The 18910-nt window shown below is 40.3% G+C and overlaps 1 protein-coding gene and 1 pseudogene across 11 annotated transcripts in view; one reads left to right on the top strand and one right to left on the bottom strand.

Annotated features, from left to right (window-relative positions):
- Positions 1 to 18910, bottom strand: part of Fam117b (family with sequence similarity 117, member B) — a 110115-nt gene that overhangs the window by 57188 nt on the left and 34017 nt on the right. For 7 of the 11 annotated variants that reach the window (XM_087566678.1, XM_087566679.1, XM_087566684.1 and 4 more), the window contains 4 exons: positions 17385 to 17536; positions 13611 to 13703; positions 10607 to 10720; positions 318 to 461 (listed from right to left, as the gene is read on the bottom strand). In XM_087566678.1, coding sequence (XP_087422804.1) covers positions 318 to 461; positions 10607 to 10720; positions 13611 to 13703; positions 17385 to 17536 — 503 coding nt within the window. Of the gene's footprint in view, positions 1 to 317; positions 462 to 5938; positions 8272 to 10606; positions 10721 to 13610; positions 13704 to 17384; positions 17537 to 18910 lie in introns of those variants that run through there. The other 4 variants (XM_087566680.1, XM_087566677.1, XM_087566683.1 and 1 more) reach the window with 2 other exon arrangements.
- Positions 14439 to 16427, top strand: LOC148003749 (putative arginine--tRNA ligase, mitochondrial pseudogene; annotated as a pseudogene).

Raw genomic sequence — 18910 nt, 5'->3', positions numbered from 1 at the left:
AACAATGTGCTGTTCTAACTGCCCTATCCTCCACAGAACTAACTCTAATTTGTTACAGGGAGTTATAGCAAAATGAGGAGGATATACATGCCCTTCTGATATTTGCTACAAAAGAAAACCCAGCCGTTCGTCCCATGAAATGAAAAGAAATTAAAATTCTCCAATTACCTTCATGGTCAAAGGCTTTTACTTTTATTCATTTATAAAAGCTAAATTTTCATACTCTCACTAAGAAACATAAATACAGGCAACAGAATGTGGACTGTTTCAGAGCTCTGGAGCGCACAGCAAGACTTCGGAGTGTGGAGGCTACTTACAATCAGCTGTTCTTCCTTCTCCCCTGTCTCTTTGATTATGATCTCGATCTCCTGGTTCAGCCCTTCCACACTGTTCCGGAACCGGGAGCCTGAGGACTTGGTGATGGGGCCAGCGGGAATGAGCGTGCTCTTTGGAGCAGGAGCCTTAAGCGAAGGTGAAGAGGATGGAGAAAAGTTTTCAAGGTGGCGTAATTCAAAAACAAGTCCAAAGGACACCCACAGACCTCAACAGGTTGAGAGCAACCAAATCTGCACCTTAGGTTATACGAAATATAATTTAATGCTTAAGCCCAGACAGTCAAGACTGACTCAGAAATGTACCGACAACCGTCACAGACTAGAGGTCATTAAGAGAATGGCAAATGTTCCAAGAATATCAACCTCAGACATGCTTTCACATGAAAGCCAGTGAGGTGGCTGTCACCAAGGCTAACAATGGAGTTCAGTAGACAGGATTCACAGTGTAGAACCCACAGCATAACTGCAGATAACTTTCCCGTAACATTCATTGTACACACATGTACACACACACACACACACACACACACACACACACGCACGCACGCACGCACGCACACACACATATGTTCACCTCAAAAGAAAAGTATAAAGTATGTTTTTCTTTTTGCAAGTCCATCTCTGATTTTCTCTTACCAAAAGTGTTTTCATTGCCACAGTGTTACTTTTTTAAGTGATGGATTAAATAGTTATAGACCATTAACTGTCCTCCTAACAAGATGCAAAACAGGGTTTATGAGGGCATCTACTAACACACTGGTCTGGGATCTATGACTAGCTCATTCTCATTCACCTGGGAGAGGTGACATGGAGACAAAAGCTCCCGGGTCTCCAGGCATTTACCTCCAGCTTCAGTCAGTAGGTAATCTTACTGTCTGACTCAAACTTAGAATGAGGTTTTATTTCTTCTTCTACTGCTGCTCATCTTTAACATAAACAAACAAGCAAAACAAAAACACATCAAACATAGTACAAGCTTCCTTGGGAAACAGGAAATCTGTGAGAAATAAGTCAAAGGGAATCTACTTTGAAGCAGCTCTTGGTGACTGTGAGTGTAGGGCTCTCGCCTGCAAGGCAGGGCTCAGCATCTTACCTCCTGGGCAGGTAGCTTCCTTCACAGGTAAGGAGAGGCTCGGCATCCCAATCATGGTTTTGAAATGAGGGAAGAACCCCTGGCCCTTTTCTGCCCATTATGGACACATTATTTCTTAACCAGCGTTCCTAATTTAAATCCCTCTATCCACACATCTTTTCACATACCCTGCCCCAAGCTTCTCCTATACTATTTACTCATTTTTAATTTCTATTTTTAAAAAATGTTTTATTTATTTCTATTTATGTTTATGGGTGCTTTGTCTGCATTTATGTGTACTACATACATGCAGAGCCCACACAGGCCAGAAGAGGGCATCAGGAACTGGAGTTAACAGCTGAAAACTGCCATTTGGGTTCCCCCAGAAGATCTGCCGGTGATATTAACCACAAGCCATTCTCTAGCCCCTTATTTTTATATCTAATTACTTTTTCTACTCCTCAATCTCAATACCGTATGTACATAAATGGAGTCTCTCTTAAATTTTTACTTATTTTTACATGCACAAATATGCATCATGTGCATGTGGAAGCCACTAGAGGCCAGAAGAGACACTGGATTCCTGGAACTACAGTTATAGCCTTTGGTAAGCCACCATGTGTATACTGGGAACCAAATGTAGGTCCTCTGCAAGAACAGCAGACGTTCTTAACTACTGAGCATCTCCCCAGCCCCCAAATATCTTATGTTCAATAGGTGGGTTTTTTGTTGTTTCTGGAATTGGGTTATGGGGTTTTGGGGGAGGGGCTGAGGAGGAGCACCCAACAACTGAGACAGGGTTAAGTCAAGTATGAGTAAAATTCATAATACTCCTGCCTTAGTATCTGAGTGCTAAGATTAGAGGTCTATGTCACCATACCTTTCATCTACAGATGGAAGACTTGTAGATGACATCTCTCAGTCACTGACAAGAACAGAGCCTACCTTCCTCACTTTTCTCACCAACACCAATGGTAACAAGACTGGCAAGCAGCACATGCTACTGTTCTATACATTCTATACATTCTTCTGTTCACTGTTGTACTCTCTACTCTCCTACCTCAACCTCCCTCCCAGGCCCTCACTTAGTCTTCAAAAAGATACTTACTATTGACTGACTGATTGATTGATTGGTTTGTGCATGTCTGTTTATGTGAATGTGTACCGAGTGTGTGCAGGGGCCAGCAGATGCTCTAAACCACTGAGTCATGTCTCCAGCCTTGTCACTGAACTTGGGTCCTGTTTGTAACTGCTGTGAAGCAGGATGAAGCTAGTCACTAGAGCTGGCTACCCACTGTTTGTCTTAACATTCCTAAGGACTGCCACTAACTCCTAAAGAGTTTTTGTTTTACTACCCTATTTCCTTCCCAACAGATGTGAAATTCCAAAGTAAGACTAAGCAAAAGGTTTTTTTTTTTTAAGTTTTATTGTTTTTAGAATTATGTGTATGCCCACCTGTGAGTGCAGACACCCAGAGTTCAGAGAGGGGGTCATATCATTTGGAGCTGGAGTTATAGGTAGTTAGACATAGATGTTAAGGAACTGAACTTGGGTCCTCCAGAAGGGCAGCAAGTACTCTTAACCTCCTGGCCATCTCTTCAGCCCTAAATAAAGTTGTAAAAGCTCCCAGTTATAGGCACTTTAGGAACAAGGCAGGGGAAGAAGAAAGCTAACACGGCTTTGCTTCTGATGGATGAGTAATGGGAGGAAGGAACCTTTCTTTTTTTTTTTTTTTTTTTTTTTTTTAAAAGATTTATTTATTTATTATATATAAGTACACTGTAGCTGTCTTCAGATACACCAGAAGAGGGCATCAGATCTCTTTACAGATGGTTGTGAGCCACCATGTGGTTGCTGGGAATTGAACTCATGACCTCTGGAAGAGCAGTCGGGCGCTCTTAACCGCTGAGCCATCTCTCCAGCCCCGGAAGGAACCTTTCTAAAGGTAAAACAGAGACTGGAGAGGAAACCATTCAAACGATAGAGAAGAGAAGCCCAGGACTCATTGGCCTGCAGTGAAGCACACAGACATTCTGAGACACAGTCAGCTTTCCTGTGACTGGGTCAAATCATGTGTAATGAGGTGACATGGTAACATAACAGAGAAGGCTAAGAGCAATCTCAACACTCAGGACACAGACTATAAACAGCAGTTCTAAACCAATTGTGTCCTCCTCTCCTTTCTACCCCTCTCCTCCTGCTAATTTCTTCAAACTGTCATACAACAAAAACAACGCCTTATGCTTGTTTTCAGGCTTCCAGTACGTGTTTGTTTTACAACTGCTAAATTACAGGAATAGGGAACGACTGTAAGGGGAAGGTAGTATGCCACAGTATTTGCAAAAGCTGGCCTTTGGTTATAGAAGCATAAAGACACATTATTAATAAGCTTGTTTAGTAAAAGAAGCATTAGAGTTCCCAGCTGACATGGTAAGAGAGGTACACACAGGACCCTGGCAGTGGAGGGGCCAACTCCCTCTATCTCTTTACTAAGATTTCCTATCAGCAAGACAGGGGAAGAAGTTAAAAAGATTTTCTTTCTTTTTTTTTTTTTTTTTTTTTGTGGTTCTTTTTTTCGGAGCTGGGGACCGAACCCAGGGCCTTGTGCTTCCTAGGCAAGCGCTCTACCACTGAGCTAAATCCCCAGCCCCAAAAAGATTTTCTTAATAACTCCTTAGCAGTAACTATTTATCAAACATTTAATCTGTCTCAAACCAAGGAAAAAAGAGAAACAGAGAAGGAAATATAGCGTAAGTCATTCTTGTAAGGCCTGTGCACCTCTCTTCTGAGTGAGGGGTTTTAACCAGCAGTTTAACTTAACTAGCTGTCTGTCACAAGGTTAGAAATAATGAACTCACCCAGCTACCTAGGAAGGACTTCTTTGTTAAATCTAATTTAACTACTGAAGATAACATGAGCAGTAGTCCTTTATTTTACTCCTTATAATATTTTTTTTCTTCCTTCCTTCCTTCCTTTTCTTTCTTTCCTTCCTTCCTTCCTTTTCCTTTTTTTCCTTCCTTCCTTCCTTCCTTCCTTTTCCTTCCTTCCTTCCTTCCTTTTCCTTCCTTCCTTCCTTCCTTCCTTCCTGTTCTGGCATCACCTCCCATTCCACCCCTTTTAGGGAATTAAATAACAAGAATTTGTTTTCCTGGACCAAAAGAGGTTTTTGCAATAATGTGAATTCTAAATATAAGTCAGTACACACAAATGTAAGTAGGTTATAAGATTAGCTGAGAATTCTTTAGACAGCTAAGAAAGGTTAAAAAATTCCTCTCATCAGATCTGTACTCTGGAAAATAAAAAAAAAAAAATGCTTACGGTTTGCCCAATCTCCTCAAAGCTAACACTTCAGTAGATTCTGGCCCACTTAAGGCTTCTAATCAGGCAGCGCAACATGTCATTCTCTAGATACCCACATGACAATTGGAATGTGGTGGTTTGAATGAAAACACCCCCCCCCCCCAATAGGAACATATATTTAACAGTTCCTCCATTGGTGGAACTGTTTAGGAAGAATTAGAAGGTTTGGCCTTGTTGAAAGAAATGTGTTACTATGTCAGGCCCAGTGTCTGTCTATCTGCCATCTGGAAAGCTCTCAGTGTTCAGGTGCCATTCCTGTCTGCTTCCCAGCATGATGATTACCGACTATCTCTTTAAAACTCTTAAGCAAGCCCCAGTTAAATATTTCCTAAGAGTTGTCTTGGTCATGGTGTCTCTTTACAGCAACAGAATGGTAACTAAACACTGTATAAAAACTTAAAATATGGGCTGGAGAGATGGCTTAGTGGTTAAAAGCAATGACTTCTCTTCTAGAGGTACTGAGTTAAATTCCCAGCAACCACATGGTGGCTCACAACCATCTGTAATGAGATCCGATGTCCTCTTCTGGTGTGACAATTTATATACTTTTTCTTTGTGTGTGTGTGTGTGTGTGTGTGTGTGTGTGTGTGTGTGTTGGGGGGGTGGAGTAATGCTACACTGGAAGCCCCATCTTAATCCAGCATTACACTGAGGCCTGTTTCTATTAATCGATTTAAGTTGTAGCTTTTGTAGGTCTTCCATTCATTTTGACTTGCTTCCCACCTCCCCCACTGTTTTTTTTATTTGACAATTTGATACATTTATATTATCTTACTAGTTTCCCCCCCACTGATACCCCATTTTCTCCTCTCATCTACCCCTTTCCCTGCTGAAACCCTTCTACCCAACAAGCCCCTTCCCTAACCCATGCCTCCATTTGTATGTGACCTAGAGTAATGTGGTTTTTATCTAAGCATAAGTGACTCATTCTGCACAAAAGCAAAAGCAACTTATGGGGTGGCTACACCACTGACAAAAATGCTACCCCTTCCTTCAACAACCATGAATGGCCAAAAGTCCCTCAGTGAGGTGTGGGGGCTTTTATAGGCTCCTCACCATTGCACAATGAAATGTGGATGGGTCCAGAGTCAGTAGGCTTTATGCAGATAACCAGTTCAGTGGGTTCAGAAGCCCAAACTCTGTGTCATGCCCAGAGGGTATCTTTTTCTTTTCTTTTTTTTTTTTTCAGAGCTGGGGACCGAACCCAGGGCCTTGCGCTTCCTAGGTAAGCGCTCTACCACTGAGCTAAATCCCCAGCCAGAGGGTATCTTTTAAGTAGACATTATCCTGATTCTTATAATCTCTCCAATCCCTCTTCCAAAATGTTCTTAGAGGCTCAAAGCTGTCTTCTTGAAGGCTAAGTGCTTCTGTTACTCTTGATGCACTGAGAGTTGTGGTCTGCATTAACTGCCACACCCTGCAGTCAGAAGGTTCTTGATGAAGACAAGGCATAGCACAAATCTAAAATGTCGACCTGATATTAGGGCCCTGTTTCCACTCAACTTCTGTGTGTACTTTTAGATACATTTTTAGAATTGTACTCAGAGGCTAACATGGCCCCAGCCTTTATTCATCTCTCCATCTATACTGTATGTTGGCAGCCATCAGCTAGCAAAGTGTGAAAACTCAGAGTCTCATGTCAGAATGTCTAGGTTAGAACCCAAGCCTGTCTCATTGACCTTTAAGATAACTGGCCTCTTAAGGTCTCAACTTTCTATTAAATGAGATTTAATGGTATTAAATTGCAATATGAAGGTTAATTGCCAATAATGACACAAGTCCTGAGGAGAACATGTATCATTTAGTAAGCAGTTCAACAGTTCAAACACCACCACCTCCTAACTGTCAGTTACTTATAACTAAGCAGCTCAAAAGACTTCAACTGTTAGTACCTTCTCACCAGTTTTAAGTTTCCAAGTCAATTCTGATTCCTTACTCACACTTCTAATTCTTTAAATGATTCCTGGCTTGTATTATTTATCCTCTACTAAATTCATCATATATTCTAAGCCTACAGATGCCACTATAAAATGCATCTGAGATCATGAGTCTCATTTCCAACATTAAAAAAAAATGTTCTTTTGTACAATGAAGATGAAGTCAGAGTAAGTTACTAACTAATCTGTGAAGACATCAAGGTCTGCCTGATATTAATCTCTTTTTTTTTTTGGGGGGGGGTTCTTTTTTTTTTCGGAGCTGGGGACCGAACCCAGGGCCTTGCGCTTCCTAGGCAAGCGCTCTACCACTGAGCTAAATCCCCAACCCAATTAATCTCTTAATCATTTACTACCACCCTACTGGGGCCATGACTTCATCTGTTAGGTGGGCTAACTCAACTATTATTTCAAGGATCGACCAGATTAACATTTTCTCTGAAAAAGCCTTTCTGGATGGCTCATCCTCCGTTCAGAGAAATACCCCTGCACTGTGAACTCTTCCTATCAACATATTCATTGTACATTATTACAACTAACTACTTACTTACATTCCTCAAAAATAAGATTTGATAGGGACATGAGATTATTTCTTTATTGCTACTTTTCCTACAACACCATCAGATGGTTAAGTATTTAATATTTAGTCTTGATAATATACTTCTTTTCCACTAAAGAGAGAACTTACCTAAGCAACATCATATCAATAACTTAATATGCTCTGAGAGTCTCAATAAACATCAATATGACTAATACAACTGTCAAAATTAATACACAAGACAATCAAGCAGGTATTTTATTTGTCAAATATAAAGAGTCAAGATAAATTTTCTTTTTGGGGAGGATGGGAATGGGGATAGGAGTGAGTCTCCAAATCAGAGATCTCCTTGCCTCTGCCTCCTGAGTGCTGGTAGTAAAGGCTAGCACAGCCAAACTCATTCTTCTTTTTTTAAACATTGTGTGTGTGTGTGTGTGTGTGTGTGTGTGTGTGTGTGTGTGTGTGTGAGAGAGAGAGAGAGAGAGAGAGAGAGAGAGAGAGAGAGAGAGAAAGAGAGAGAAAGAAAGAGAGAGAGAGAGTATGTGTCTACATGTGAAGATCAAAGAATGACTTATAAGAATTGGTTCTCTTCTACCATGTGGGTTCTTAGAATTGAACTCAGGTTGTCATGCTACACTCTGAGCCAATTCATAAGACTAAGCTTAGTAATTTTTATGAAGAAAATTCAATTTTAGCTGAGCAGTGGTGGTGCATACTTTAGTCCCTGAACTTGGGAGTCAGAGGCAGGTGGACCTCTGTGAGTTCAAGGCTAGCCTGGTCAACAGAGTGAGTTCCAGGCCTAGTCAGAGAAACCTTGCCTCCAAACACAAAAGGGAAACTCAATTTTTTTTTAAAAGATTTATTTATTTCATGTATGTCAGTATACTGTAGCTGTCTTCAGACGCACCAGAAGAGGGCATCAGATCTCCATTACAGATGGTTGTGAGTCACCATGGGGTTGCTGGGAATTGAACTCAGGACCCCTGGAAGAGCAGTCAGTGCTCTTAACCGCCTGAGCCATCTCTCCAGACCCTAGGAAATTCAATTTTTAAGGAACAATACTGTGAAGAATTTTTCAATTTAAAAATTGCTGAGTATAAACTGGATGTGATGGCACACTCCTTTAATCCCAGCACTCAGGAGACAAAGGCAGGTGGATTCTGTGCTAAAAAACAAACAAATTGCTGACTGTATTTATCTTTTCTTTGCCTCCAGAGTGCTAGGATTAAAGGGGTGCATCATAATGCCTACCCCATTTAGGTTTGAGAAAGCTCTTGCTACAAATAACTCTCCTGTCTCAGCCTCCCAAATACTGAGATTACAGCCTTCTGTCAGTATAACTAGCTAAAAATTCTCCCAGTAATAAATTGGTATTCAAAAGTCACTTCAAAACTTTATCAACTCCTACAAGGTACCATGTAATTTGATAAAATTCAGTCTTAACTCTGAAGTGACCTGAAGCAAACACATGATGGGGAATAAACACAAAGCACCCTCACTGTTAAAGCGGTTGTGGATGAGCTAGAAAGGACAAGGTTGGTAAAGTAATCAGAAAGATGTTGGTTTTCAGTTAATATGCCACTTTTAACAGTTATTACATTTTATTACATATTAAAATTTACATGTATTTGTTGACAGTTAAAGTTTCTTAAAACTAACTTGTATAATTTTAAGACATTAAAATCCAATCATTTTCCTATTTTTTTTTCTTCTTTTTTTTTTTCGGCGCTGAGGACCGAATCCAGGGTCTTGCGCTTTCTAGGCAAGCGCTCCACCACTGAGCTAAATCACCAACCCCCATTTTCCTATTTTTTAAGCTTTATTTTACATTTAATTATCTGTCTGTGTGCCTGTGTGTATCTTCCAATAAGTATGTGCCTGAAAGTAGACACGTGAGAAGGTGTAAGCACTGGATTCCCCAGAGCTAGAGTTACAAGCTGGGTGCTGGGAAACAAACTTGGGCCTTCTGCAAGAGCAGTACACTCGCTCATCCACACCCCGTTAATCGTTTGATTTAAATATAATCTTATACTTGGTGTAGAGCCATTAAGAAACTAAAACCAAACTATAAATTTACAAAAATCAAAATTATTTTAAAAACTATTCTTTAATCATCTTTTCTTTCTTCCTTCTTTTTTAAAAAGATGTATTTATTTCATGTAATATGAGTACACTGTAGCTGTCTTCAGACACACCAGAAGAGGGCATCAGATCTCATTACAGATGGTTGTGAGCCACCATGTGGGTACTGGGATTTGAACTCAGGACCTCTAGAAGGGCAGTCAGCGCCCTTATCCGCCAAGCCACTTCTGCAGCCCTTTTAATGCATACAACCCCACACATATTAACAACTGTAAGAATAAAAAGCAAACCTTTTTTCTATAGATCTTCAAACAGTGAAGACCTAAGGTTTTATGGGTCAGATAGTCTCTGTTACAACTATTCAACGATACTGTTGTATTAAGAATGGAGCCAAAGGTTCACGGCCATATCACCTTAAACATGCCTGATCTCATATGATCTCATAAGAATGGAACCAAAGATAATGTATACAGAACAAAACTGTCTACGTCTTGTAAAACTTTACTTATCAATGGGCAGTTAGCTTCCATCTGCTAACCCAGTCTTAAAATATGTCCTAAAAGTCACAGAACCAGACTTCTAATCATCCTACTGTTCCAATAGAAAACTGAATTCAGGATCCCATAATCACAAAGCTTTGCTTTGGGGAACTGAAAGACTCAATCACAGAATATGAAATAAACCTGCTCTCTTCTTGCCAAGAAACTCTAGCGAATTTGAATTCAAACAGAGAAAGCTCTATGGACAAGTCACTTACTGCCCTCCATAGGGATCTAAGCCATTTGTTTCCCTCCCAAAAGAAAAAGACATCGAGACAGCAGCCATTCCTCCCAATCTTCAGATAATATAACTGAAACTAAGAAAGGAAAAAGGTCTTTTCCATGGCCAGTGCTACAGAAATACCCTGCTTCAGCAAAGTGGGTTCAATCGCAATGTGTAACAGGGGGAGCATGGGGATGACTTTAGTCCCACAACTTGGGAGCCAGAAGAAAGTGGGTGTCTGTGAGTTCATCAGCTCTACATAGTGAATTCCAAGACAGGAATTTTTCCAGATAGGGTGTAAAGAGACCCACCCTATCTGGAAAAAAAGTCCCCAAGTAAATAAATAAAAATACTTTAAAACTGTAACTGGGTAAACCTCCTAGATAAAATACTATTTTGTGAATTTGGGGGAGGGAGAAAGGCTGTGATTTAGTACTTAAAACATTGTTACACACATGGTTTTGGACATTCTATCCTAAACGAGTACAAACGACCTAAAAGAGAAGCCAATCTCTTTCCTTACCTGGCTCTGGTTAATAGCTGCATGGTTGCCATGGAATGGAGACTGCCTTTCTTTATCTCGATGGTGACGGCTGCTGTGTTTGCTTCTCTGCAGTTGCTGGCGTAATTTTGCAATCTGAAAGGAAAAACAGGCAGAAACAGTGTTTTCCACACAAAACAAAAACATATTCTTGATGAAAGAACCAATAAATTCATCCTTAGTACATGAAATTTTAAACCATATTACAAAATCTAATTGATCGGTATTTTATACATATATTCACATGTATATGTACAGATTTAAAGAAAAACAAATACATTTAACATTGTTGTTAGTCTTGAGGTTTCTCAAGTATTAAAGTTTTCAGCATTTAAATTATGCTCTTAGAAATAACTTATTCTCTTGTTGCCTTTATGAATGTAAAATTTAAAATATTTACAAATCAAGCCAAGTGTGTTCATTTGTATGAGAAATATCTTCCATAGGCTCATGTATTTGAGCACTTGGTCCTAAGTTGGGGGTGCTGTTTTGAGAAGTTATGGAACCTCTTAGAGGTAAGCCTTCCTAGAGAAGGTGCATTGCTAGGGACAGGCTTTGAGCTTTTATAGACATACTCCACTCTGCTCTCCCTGTTTTGATGAAATGTGATCAGCTTGTTCCTGCCTTCATATTCAGCCTCTCCCTACCCTCCTCTCTCTCACCTTAAGCAAATAAAACCTTTTTTCATCAACTTGCTTTAGGTTGAAGTGTTTTATCACAGCAACAGGATGAACGCCAAACTATAAAATACACTTAAAATAAAATCTTTACATATCAAATACAATTTGTTGTTTTCTGAGCCAGGATCTCATTAGCCAAGTGTATTAGCTACTTTTGTTTTGCTGTGATAAAATATCATGAGTCAAGATAATACAGAAGGAGAAAGTAAGTTTGAGCTTGCAGTTCTAGAGCAATAGTGGCCATGACGCTGTTTAGCAAATAGGTGTCCCTACTGGTCTGCTCTCGGGGATCCACGAGATACACCAGGTGTGTGCTGTGCATAAAAGGGCCCCTAGCCACCTCATGCATGCCTTCCCCCTCCCCTCTGTGTGTGTGTGTGTGTGTGTGTGTGTGTGTGTGTGTGTGTGTGTGTCTCCTGTCCCCTCAAGGCATCCCTTGTCTACCTCTATTTCTCTCTCTGTCATGTCCCCACCCTCCCCCAGTAAAGCTCTTACACTAATGTTTTTCTTCTGGGCAAAGCTTGGCACAGGTCTGCCAAGAGTACCTCCTACCCCTCTCACCAAAATTTTATTCCATCAGACGGTGGAGCAAAACAGTGGCTGGAACAAGAAACTGAGAACTTACATCATTTATTACAAGCATGAAGCAGAGAGCAAACTGGGCATGGCACATGACTTTGAAACCTCAAAGTCCATCCCCAGTGACATACTTTCTCCAGCAAGACCACACTTTTTAAACCTATCCCCCAGCAGTGTCACCAACTGAGAACACAGTATTCAAATGCATGAGATTATGGGGGACACAAACCACCATATCAAGACTAGCCCTCAACTCTTGATTCTCCTGCTTGATTCTCCCATTCCCAAGTGCTGAAATCAAAGGCATTTGTCTAGCTACAAACCCAATTTTAATGACTACCTCATTATATCCTTTGACTGAATTTTTCTCTTTTACTTCTATTATGGGTTAATTGCAGTGACATTAATTATATACACAAAAAACAATAACATAAAGCTATCCCTAATCAAGTTACTAAATTTCAAAAACACTATCATGTCAGCTTCTTAATCACACTAATTTTATAAGTCTGATGTCTGTATATATTTCTAGATACATACAAACTCTCCTATTTATTAAAGCAAAATTTGCAACATCAGGTTAATAACATACATTTTCTGTTCAAATCTTATTTTATTTTTTTTGGGGGGGGGGGTTGGCAGACCCAAAACTCAGCAATTAAAACTTCCTGCCTTAATACATTGACTATTGAGATTAAAGGTATACTCTATAATGTCTGGCTTCAAGCCTTCCCCCCACCCCAAATCAACACAGTAACAACCTTTTCTGTTGCTATTTCTCAAGTAAACAGGAGAAAGGTATACTCAGCTCTTAAGATACTTGCTACACGGGGTTGGGGATTTAGCTCAGTGGTAGAGCGCTTGCCTAGCATGCGCAAGGCCCTGAGTTCGGTCCCCAGCTCTGAAAAAAAGAAAAAAAAAAAAAAAAAAGATACTTGCTACACAAGCACTAAACAGGTGACTGCAGCTCTCCAGTGCCCATGCTCATCGACGACCCCTGTGCTGGGAGTGATTGACCAGCTGGACTACATTAATGGATGCAAGCTATGTTTTTTAGAAGGACAGAACAAGTTTATTTCTGCTTGCTGCAAAATTCAAGTTGGCATGCTCTCTTCCCTATAGAACTAACTCATACGTTGAATGTACCCTGATAAGATGTTTTGCCAAATAATTTTAAAAGTTCAGCTAAGTTCCTACATAACCAAGATTTCTCTGGAAATCCCCTAACTCTGGAAAAGCCCTCTAGCCTTTCAGTTTTTTGGGCTATATAAGCCCCCACTTCTTATTACATTCAATGCTTTATTTTCAAAAATATTTCAAGCCCCATTTTAGAGAAATAACCCCACCAGACAGGAAATAAATCTTGCTTAATTTGATCAAATAAACTGGGTTATGGTCTTTGTTGTCATTCAGTAGGATTAACAGGAGGTGGAAGAAAGACAGATGGACCCCTGAGGCTCACTGGCCAGTCAGCAAACTTCAGTCAGAGACCTTCTCAAGAAGGCATAGTGAAAGTAGCCAACACCTGGCATCACCCTCTGGTTTTCACACATTCATGCAGGCACACATACCCTCACACAGACATCGCGTGCGCGCACACACACACACACACACACACACACACACACACACCCTCCCTACACCAGGAAAATGATATCTGCATCCCACAACTTTAAGGAACTAACATTGGAAAAGCCAAACTCCTGCTTCCATCACATTTTGCTGACCTCTTTAAGCTGTTCTGTACTGCCCCAGGATGATGAGCGTTTATGAGACCCTTTCTTCTTTTCAGCATACTCTTCAGCCCACGCACTCTCGGTCTATTGTAGAGGGGGGAAACTTATTTTAACAAAAAGTATTTAACAACAGCACACCAGACTTTTTAAAAAATAATATATGTTTCAAAAAGTAGAGCTGATAGAAATATTATACATCTTTAAATATTTTATTATTTTATGTTTTATGAGTGTTTTCTGCACATCTGTATATGCACCTTGTTTGTGTCTGTGGACTGATGGGAGACAGCATGTGGTTGCTGGGAAATACATCCCAGTTCTCTGTCAGAGCAGTGCTCTTAAGCACTGATTTCTCTAGCACACTTTAACCACCATGAACTACTCATAAGTATCTTAGCATCAGCTGGTTATAATCAGTCGTAACCTTCCTTTCATTTATTAATAAGGTTATTCATAAATTCTGAACTGGCCCAGAGCTGGGACATGTGGAGAGGAGGTTGAGCCAACACGGCGTGCGGCATCCACCAATCATCATCTTTTTGCTTTCTAGTGTAGTGGCTTTTGAATGGAAAGTTTGATTGCCATTTGCAGTTCCAGTTTCTAAACAAAAAGCAGCAAATTTTCAGCTTTTTGTGAATTTTTTACTAGACAACAACAATGACAAGTCAAGACCAGACATTCAAGTCAAATCCAGAGAGAGACTGGCAGAGAAACTTAAATGTGGTATGGTGCTGAGGGCAATCAGTGCTGGTCCCGGGACTCCAAACCTCAGACTAAACAGAATTAGTAACACAGGCACTGCTGTGACGAGCAATTGAAATGGCTAAAAGTGAGTCAGCTTTTTCCTTTACTTTTAAAAATGTATTTATTGGGGTTGGGGATTTAGCTCAGTGGTAGAGCACTTGCCTAGGAAGCGCAAGGCCCTGGGTTCAGTCCCGAGCTCCGAAAAAAAGAACCAAAAAAAAAAAAAAGTATTTATTTATTATACATAAATACACTGTAGCTGTCTTCAGGCACACCGAAGAAGGCAACAGATCCCTTTACAGATGATTGTAAACCACCATATGGTTGCTAGGATTTGAACTCACAACCTCTGGAAGAGCAGTCAGTGCACTGAACCACTGAGCCATCTCTCCAGCCCTTTCTCTATTCTTCCTCAGAAGATGGTTGTGGTTAAATTCAGTTCACCTAGTGGTGAAAAAAAAAAAAAAAAAAAAAAAACCCACCACCTTCACACTGGACATTTGCAATTTACCATCATAGGAAATTTTAAATAAAATCTAAAAGAAAGTTTAGGACATCAAATAACAAGAATAAAATTATTTTAAGCCAGGCATGGTAGTACATGACTTTAGTCCCAGATTCTCTAGGAGTTCGAGGCCAACCTGGTCTACAGAGAGAATTCCAGGACAGCCAGGGCTACACAGAGAAACTGTCTTGGAAAACACAAAAAAAATAACTTATTTTGGAGATGGAGCACACAGTGTGGCATCCTGGGAACTGGTTTCCAACTGTCTGGTTACAAAGAAAAACACAGGACTGGATTTACAAACTCTTTGAAGTTATATACAAATTAATAAATAAGCAACAAATGATACAAATATAGCAAGATTGGTACATGAATTCTTCCATCCACTAGTACTGGGTGGCAAAGACTTTAAGACTTGAGCACTGAAGAGCAGATTCCAATTTACAGTATATGGAAATATTCTGATGAATTCTCAGAATCATTTCATTATGAAACGGCTCAAAATGTCTTAAAGTTGCTGGATTTTAAACAATAGACTTCTACAGATAACAATATGGGTAAATGTAGATCTCTCTTTAATCTGCACTGTGATGTGAAGTGATGGAACTTTTCTCTATGCAACTCAGCATCTTGCAGCTACTACAGATCATACGGACTAGTGTAATTGTGGTATAATGATTTATACGGCAGATAAGGGGGGGAGGCATTTTCGACATGTATTCTAAATGCTGGAGGTTATGGGATGTGAACAGGCAGAATGGTGCTAGCATGTACCTTCTGGGATAGAGAAGAGAATGCAGACTCAGAGGTGGAGCCACTGTTCTGGGAGACACCTTAGATGGCATTCAATCAAGGATGCTATAGAACATGGCTTCCATTAAGATAAAAACAAGGGGTTGGGGATTTAGCTCAGTGGTAGAGCGCTTGCCAGCGCAAGGCCCTGGGAAGCCCTTGCCAGCTCCGGAAAAAAAAAAAAAAAAAAAAAAGATAAAAACAAAAAACCAAAAACTAAAATTGGAGAGCCCACAGGAGACTGCAACATGGTTGGGCTCACAACTCCTACCACCCAGGTCTTTAGAGGTTTACTCTTATTTTGACTATCAGTTCAACAATGTCTCCAGAGTCATGGGGGCACCAGAATCTTCCTACCACATACCCAGGCCTGCCTCCACAGTTTGGAAGAGACTTGGATGTGGTTACTGCCACGGGCTTCAGCACTGCATACTTAGAAAAGCCAGGTCTGTTCCAATGCTGCAGCCTCTTCTGGGTTCAGTGAAGTGCTCACCTTGCAGCTGTACAAGGGAGCCCTCCTCAAGTGGCTGGGGCCAGGCCCATGTTTTCAAACCTGTCCCAACCAATAAAATGAGATTTCTTGGAGTAAGTCCTCTATGTAGGATGCAGTTTGTAATTAAAGTTTTTTAATGCAAAAATTTAACTGCCAATAGTATTTGGGCTGTAAGCCTTTCGTTCTCCATTACCAAGAGTGCAACACTGTGCTGCTGAGCCACTGCTTTGCAAATGCTCCTCGAAATCTCTTCAAGCACTTACTGTCCTGGTAGAACCCTGAGAAACAGCAACAATAAGCCAGACACAGATTCACCCTGCTGGGATTCACTGTCTAGTAAGTATGAAAAACAATGGGTAAATGACTATACAAATGCTTAATTACAATGTGGTAATACTATAAAAACAAACTCCAAACTAGCATGCAATCATGAACTACTTGTACAATATTGGACTCCAACTTTTTTTTTTCCAAGACAGGGTTTCTCTGTGTAACGCTGGCTTTCCTGGAACTCATTCTGTAGACGAGGCTGGCCTCAGAGCTCACCTGCCTCTATCTCCCAAATGCTGAGATTAAAGGCATGTGCCACCACCACCTGGCTGGACTTCAATTCTTTAACTATAAATTTATAAATTATAAATGATGACTTTCTAACATCCTTTTAGTTAGTTTTAGTTATGGAGGTAAAAGTATGACATATCCCTTTCAGAATAGCATTTACTGAGCTGTTTGCTCTTATGGGATCTATTAGCAATGGGCAGTAAGTGGGCTTGGCAGTATCTGACGGTGCACTGCTGACCATGTTTGATCCCTAGAGTTCATGTAAAGTCGGAAAGTGAGAACTGACTTCACAGATTTGTGCTCTGATTTCTATATGCACTCTAGCACTGTACGGTATAAGCATGCAGATGTGTGAGCACAAACACACATACACACAAAACAATGTAGTATAGTTCTCCCAATATGAAAATATAGTTCTCCCACTCTGAAAAATAAATGACATGCAGAATAATCCTATTACAAACTTTTGAGTCCAAATTCCAGACATGAAAATATTGTAAGACTGTAACCTAACTTCTAAGAAATAAAGGGGGGGGGGGAGTTGTGTTCACAATTATCTATGTCTAAACAAATCCAGCAGAATATCGGAAGGTAGTACTTCTGAAAAGCTTCTGGGGAAATTCTGGTGTGTACTCAATGCTTCAGGGAAGAACAAGTAAAAGAAACCTACCTGTGTGGCCTTGTCCCTCATGCAGGGTGTGGCTTGCCCACGACTGTCTCGGGGCCAGTGCCCAGCAAGGTATGGAGCTGCAAGGGTATCCAGGGAGGAAGTACGCCGGATAATGCTGGAGGGGCTGGAGGAAGGTGGGCGTGTTTTGTCACCTAGGTATAAAGCAAAAGTGTTAATTTTAAAAATGTTTAAGAGGAAAAGCAGAAACTAAGTTTTAAGCTTGACAGAAGTTCTCCAACTTAAATATGCAAAAATAAACAAATAGGAACAAGCCAATATGCAAAGCCCAACCCAAAACACTGACCATAAAAACAAGAGAAGCAAGGTGTTGACAACAGAACTCACAGTTGATTCCAAAGGGCTATATACTATCATTTCATATTTCAGAACCTTTAGCCTTTAGCCTAGTATTTCTCTTTAGCAACTAGCTATGCATACTCTAAGTCTGACTCTAAGAAGACAAATATTAATAAAGACCCTTAGAAAATCACTTCCTGACTGAGAGAGAGCTATGGGCAAATAACTCCCTAACAGTGAAAATGTTTTAAAACAGCTAAAAGCAGTTGCCAATAAAGCCTGATGACCTGAGTCCAATTTCCAGAACCATATAAAGATGAAATCAAGAATCAACTCTACAAAGCTGTCTTTGGATCTCTCCACATAACGCAAGCTGTGACATGTGTGTCCTATACATAGCTATCATATAATGTATGTAGGGTAATTAATTCTACCACCTGGTGGGCTGAAGCAGGAAGCTCTGTGAGTTTAGGGCCAGGCTAGTCTACAACACCCCAACTTCTAGGCCACAGAAGGCTATATATTAAGCACCACTCTGAAAACAAACAAACAAACACACACACACACACACACACACACACACAAAGAAAAAAACAAGAAACAAGGGGGAAATCTTACAAGAATGAATTAGTGAACTGAGAAATTTAAATCTTTTGGGTAGTAGAAATTATTCAAAAAGCTAACACAAACATAAATAAAAATACAAACAAAACTTAAGAAATGGAAGAAGGGGGGTTGGGGATTTAGCTCAGTGGTAGAGCACTTGCCTAGCAAGCGCAAGGCCCTGGGTTCGGTCCCCAGCTCCGAAAAAAAAAAAAAAAAGAAATGGAAGAAGGAAATTAATGATATTTATTGTGTATGTATGCAATGTAGATTCAGGAGGGTAAATCGGTGAGAAAAAAACAATGTTCAAAATGGTGATGATTGTCTTCCAGAACTAACAGAAGAGAGTCTTCAGAATGAAACTTAACCAGGATCTTGACATACCATGGTAAATTACAAGCTCCTTTGGATTTAAACAAACAAACAAAAACAAAATAAACCTTAGAGTAGCGCAAGAGGAAAGGATGACTCCTTCTGTCAGTAAGAGCAGCAGCTGAAGACACTGAGGTAACTTTATGGAATAAGAAAACTAACAGTTATGGTACCTTGGGTCAGCAAGGTAGCTCAGCAAGTAAAAAGCATTTGCCACCAAGTCTGGCAACCTCTTCCATCCCCAGAGACCACCC

This window comes from Rattus norvegicus, chromosome 9 (assembly GCF_021556685.1).
Source record: "Rattus norvegicus strain SHRSP/BbbUtx chromosome 9, alternate assembly SHRSP_T2T, whole genome shotgun sequence".
NCBI classification, from domain to species: domain Eukaryota; kingdom Metazoa; phylum Chordata; class Mammalia; order Rodentia; family Muridae; genus Rattus; species Rattus norvegicus.
Note: the sequence above shows the minus strand (reverse complement) of the source record. Positions and strands in the feature narration are given on the sequence as shown.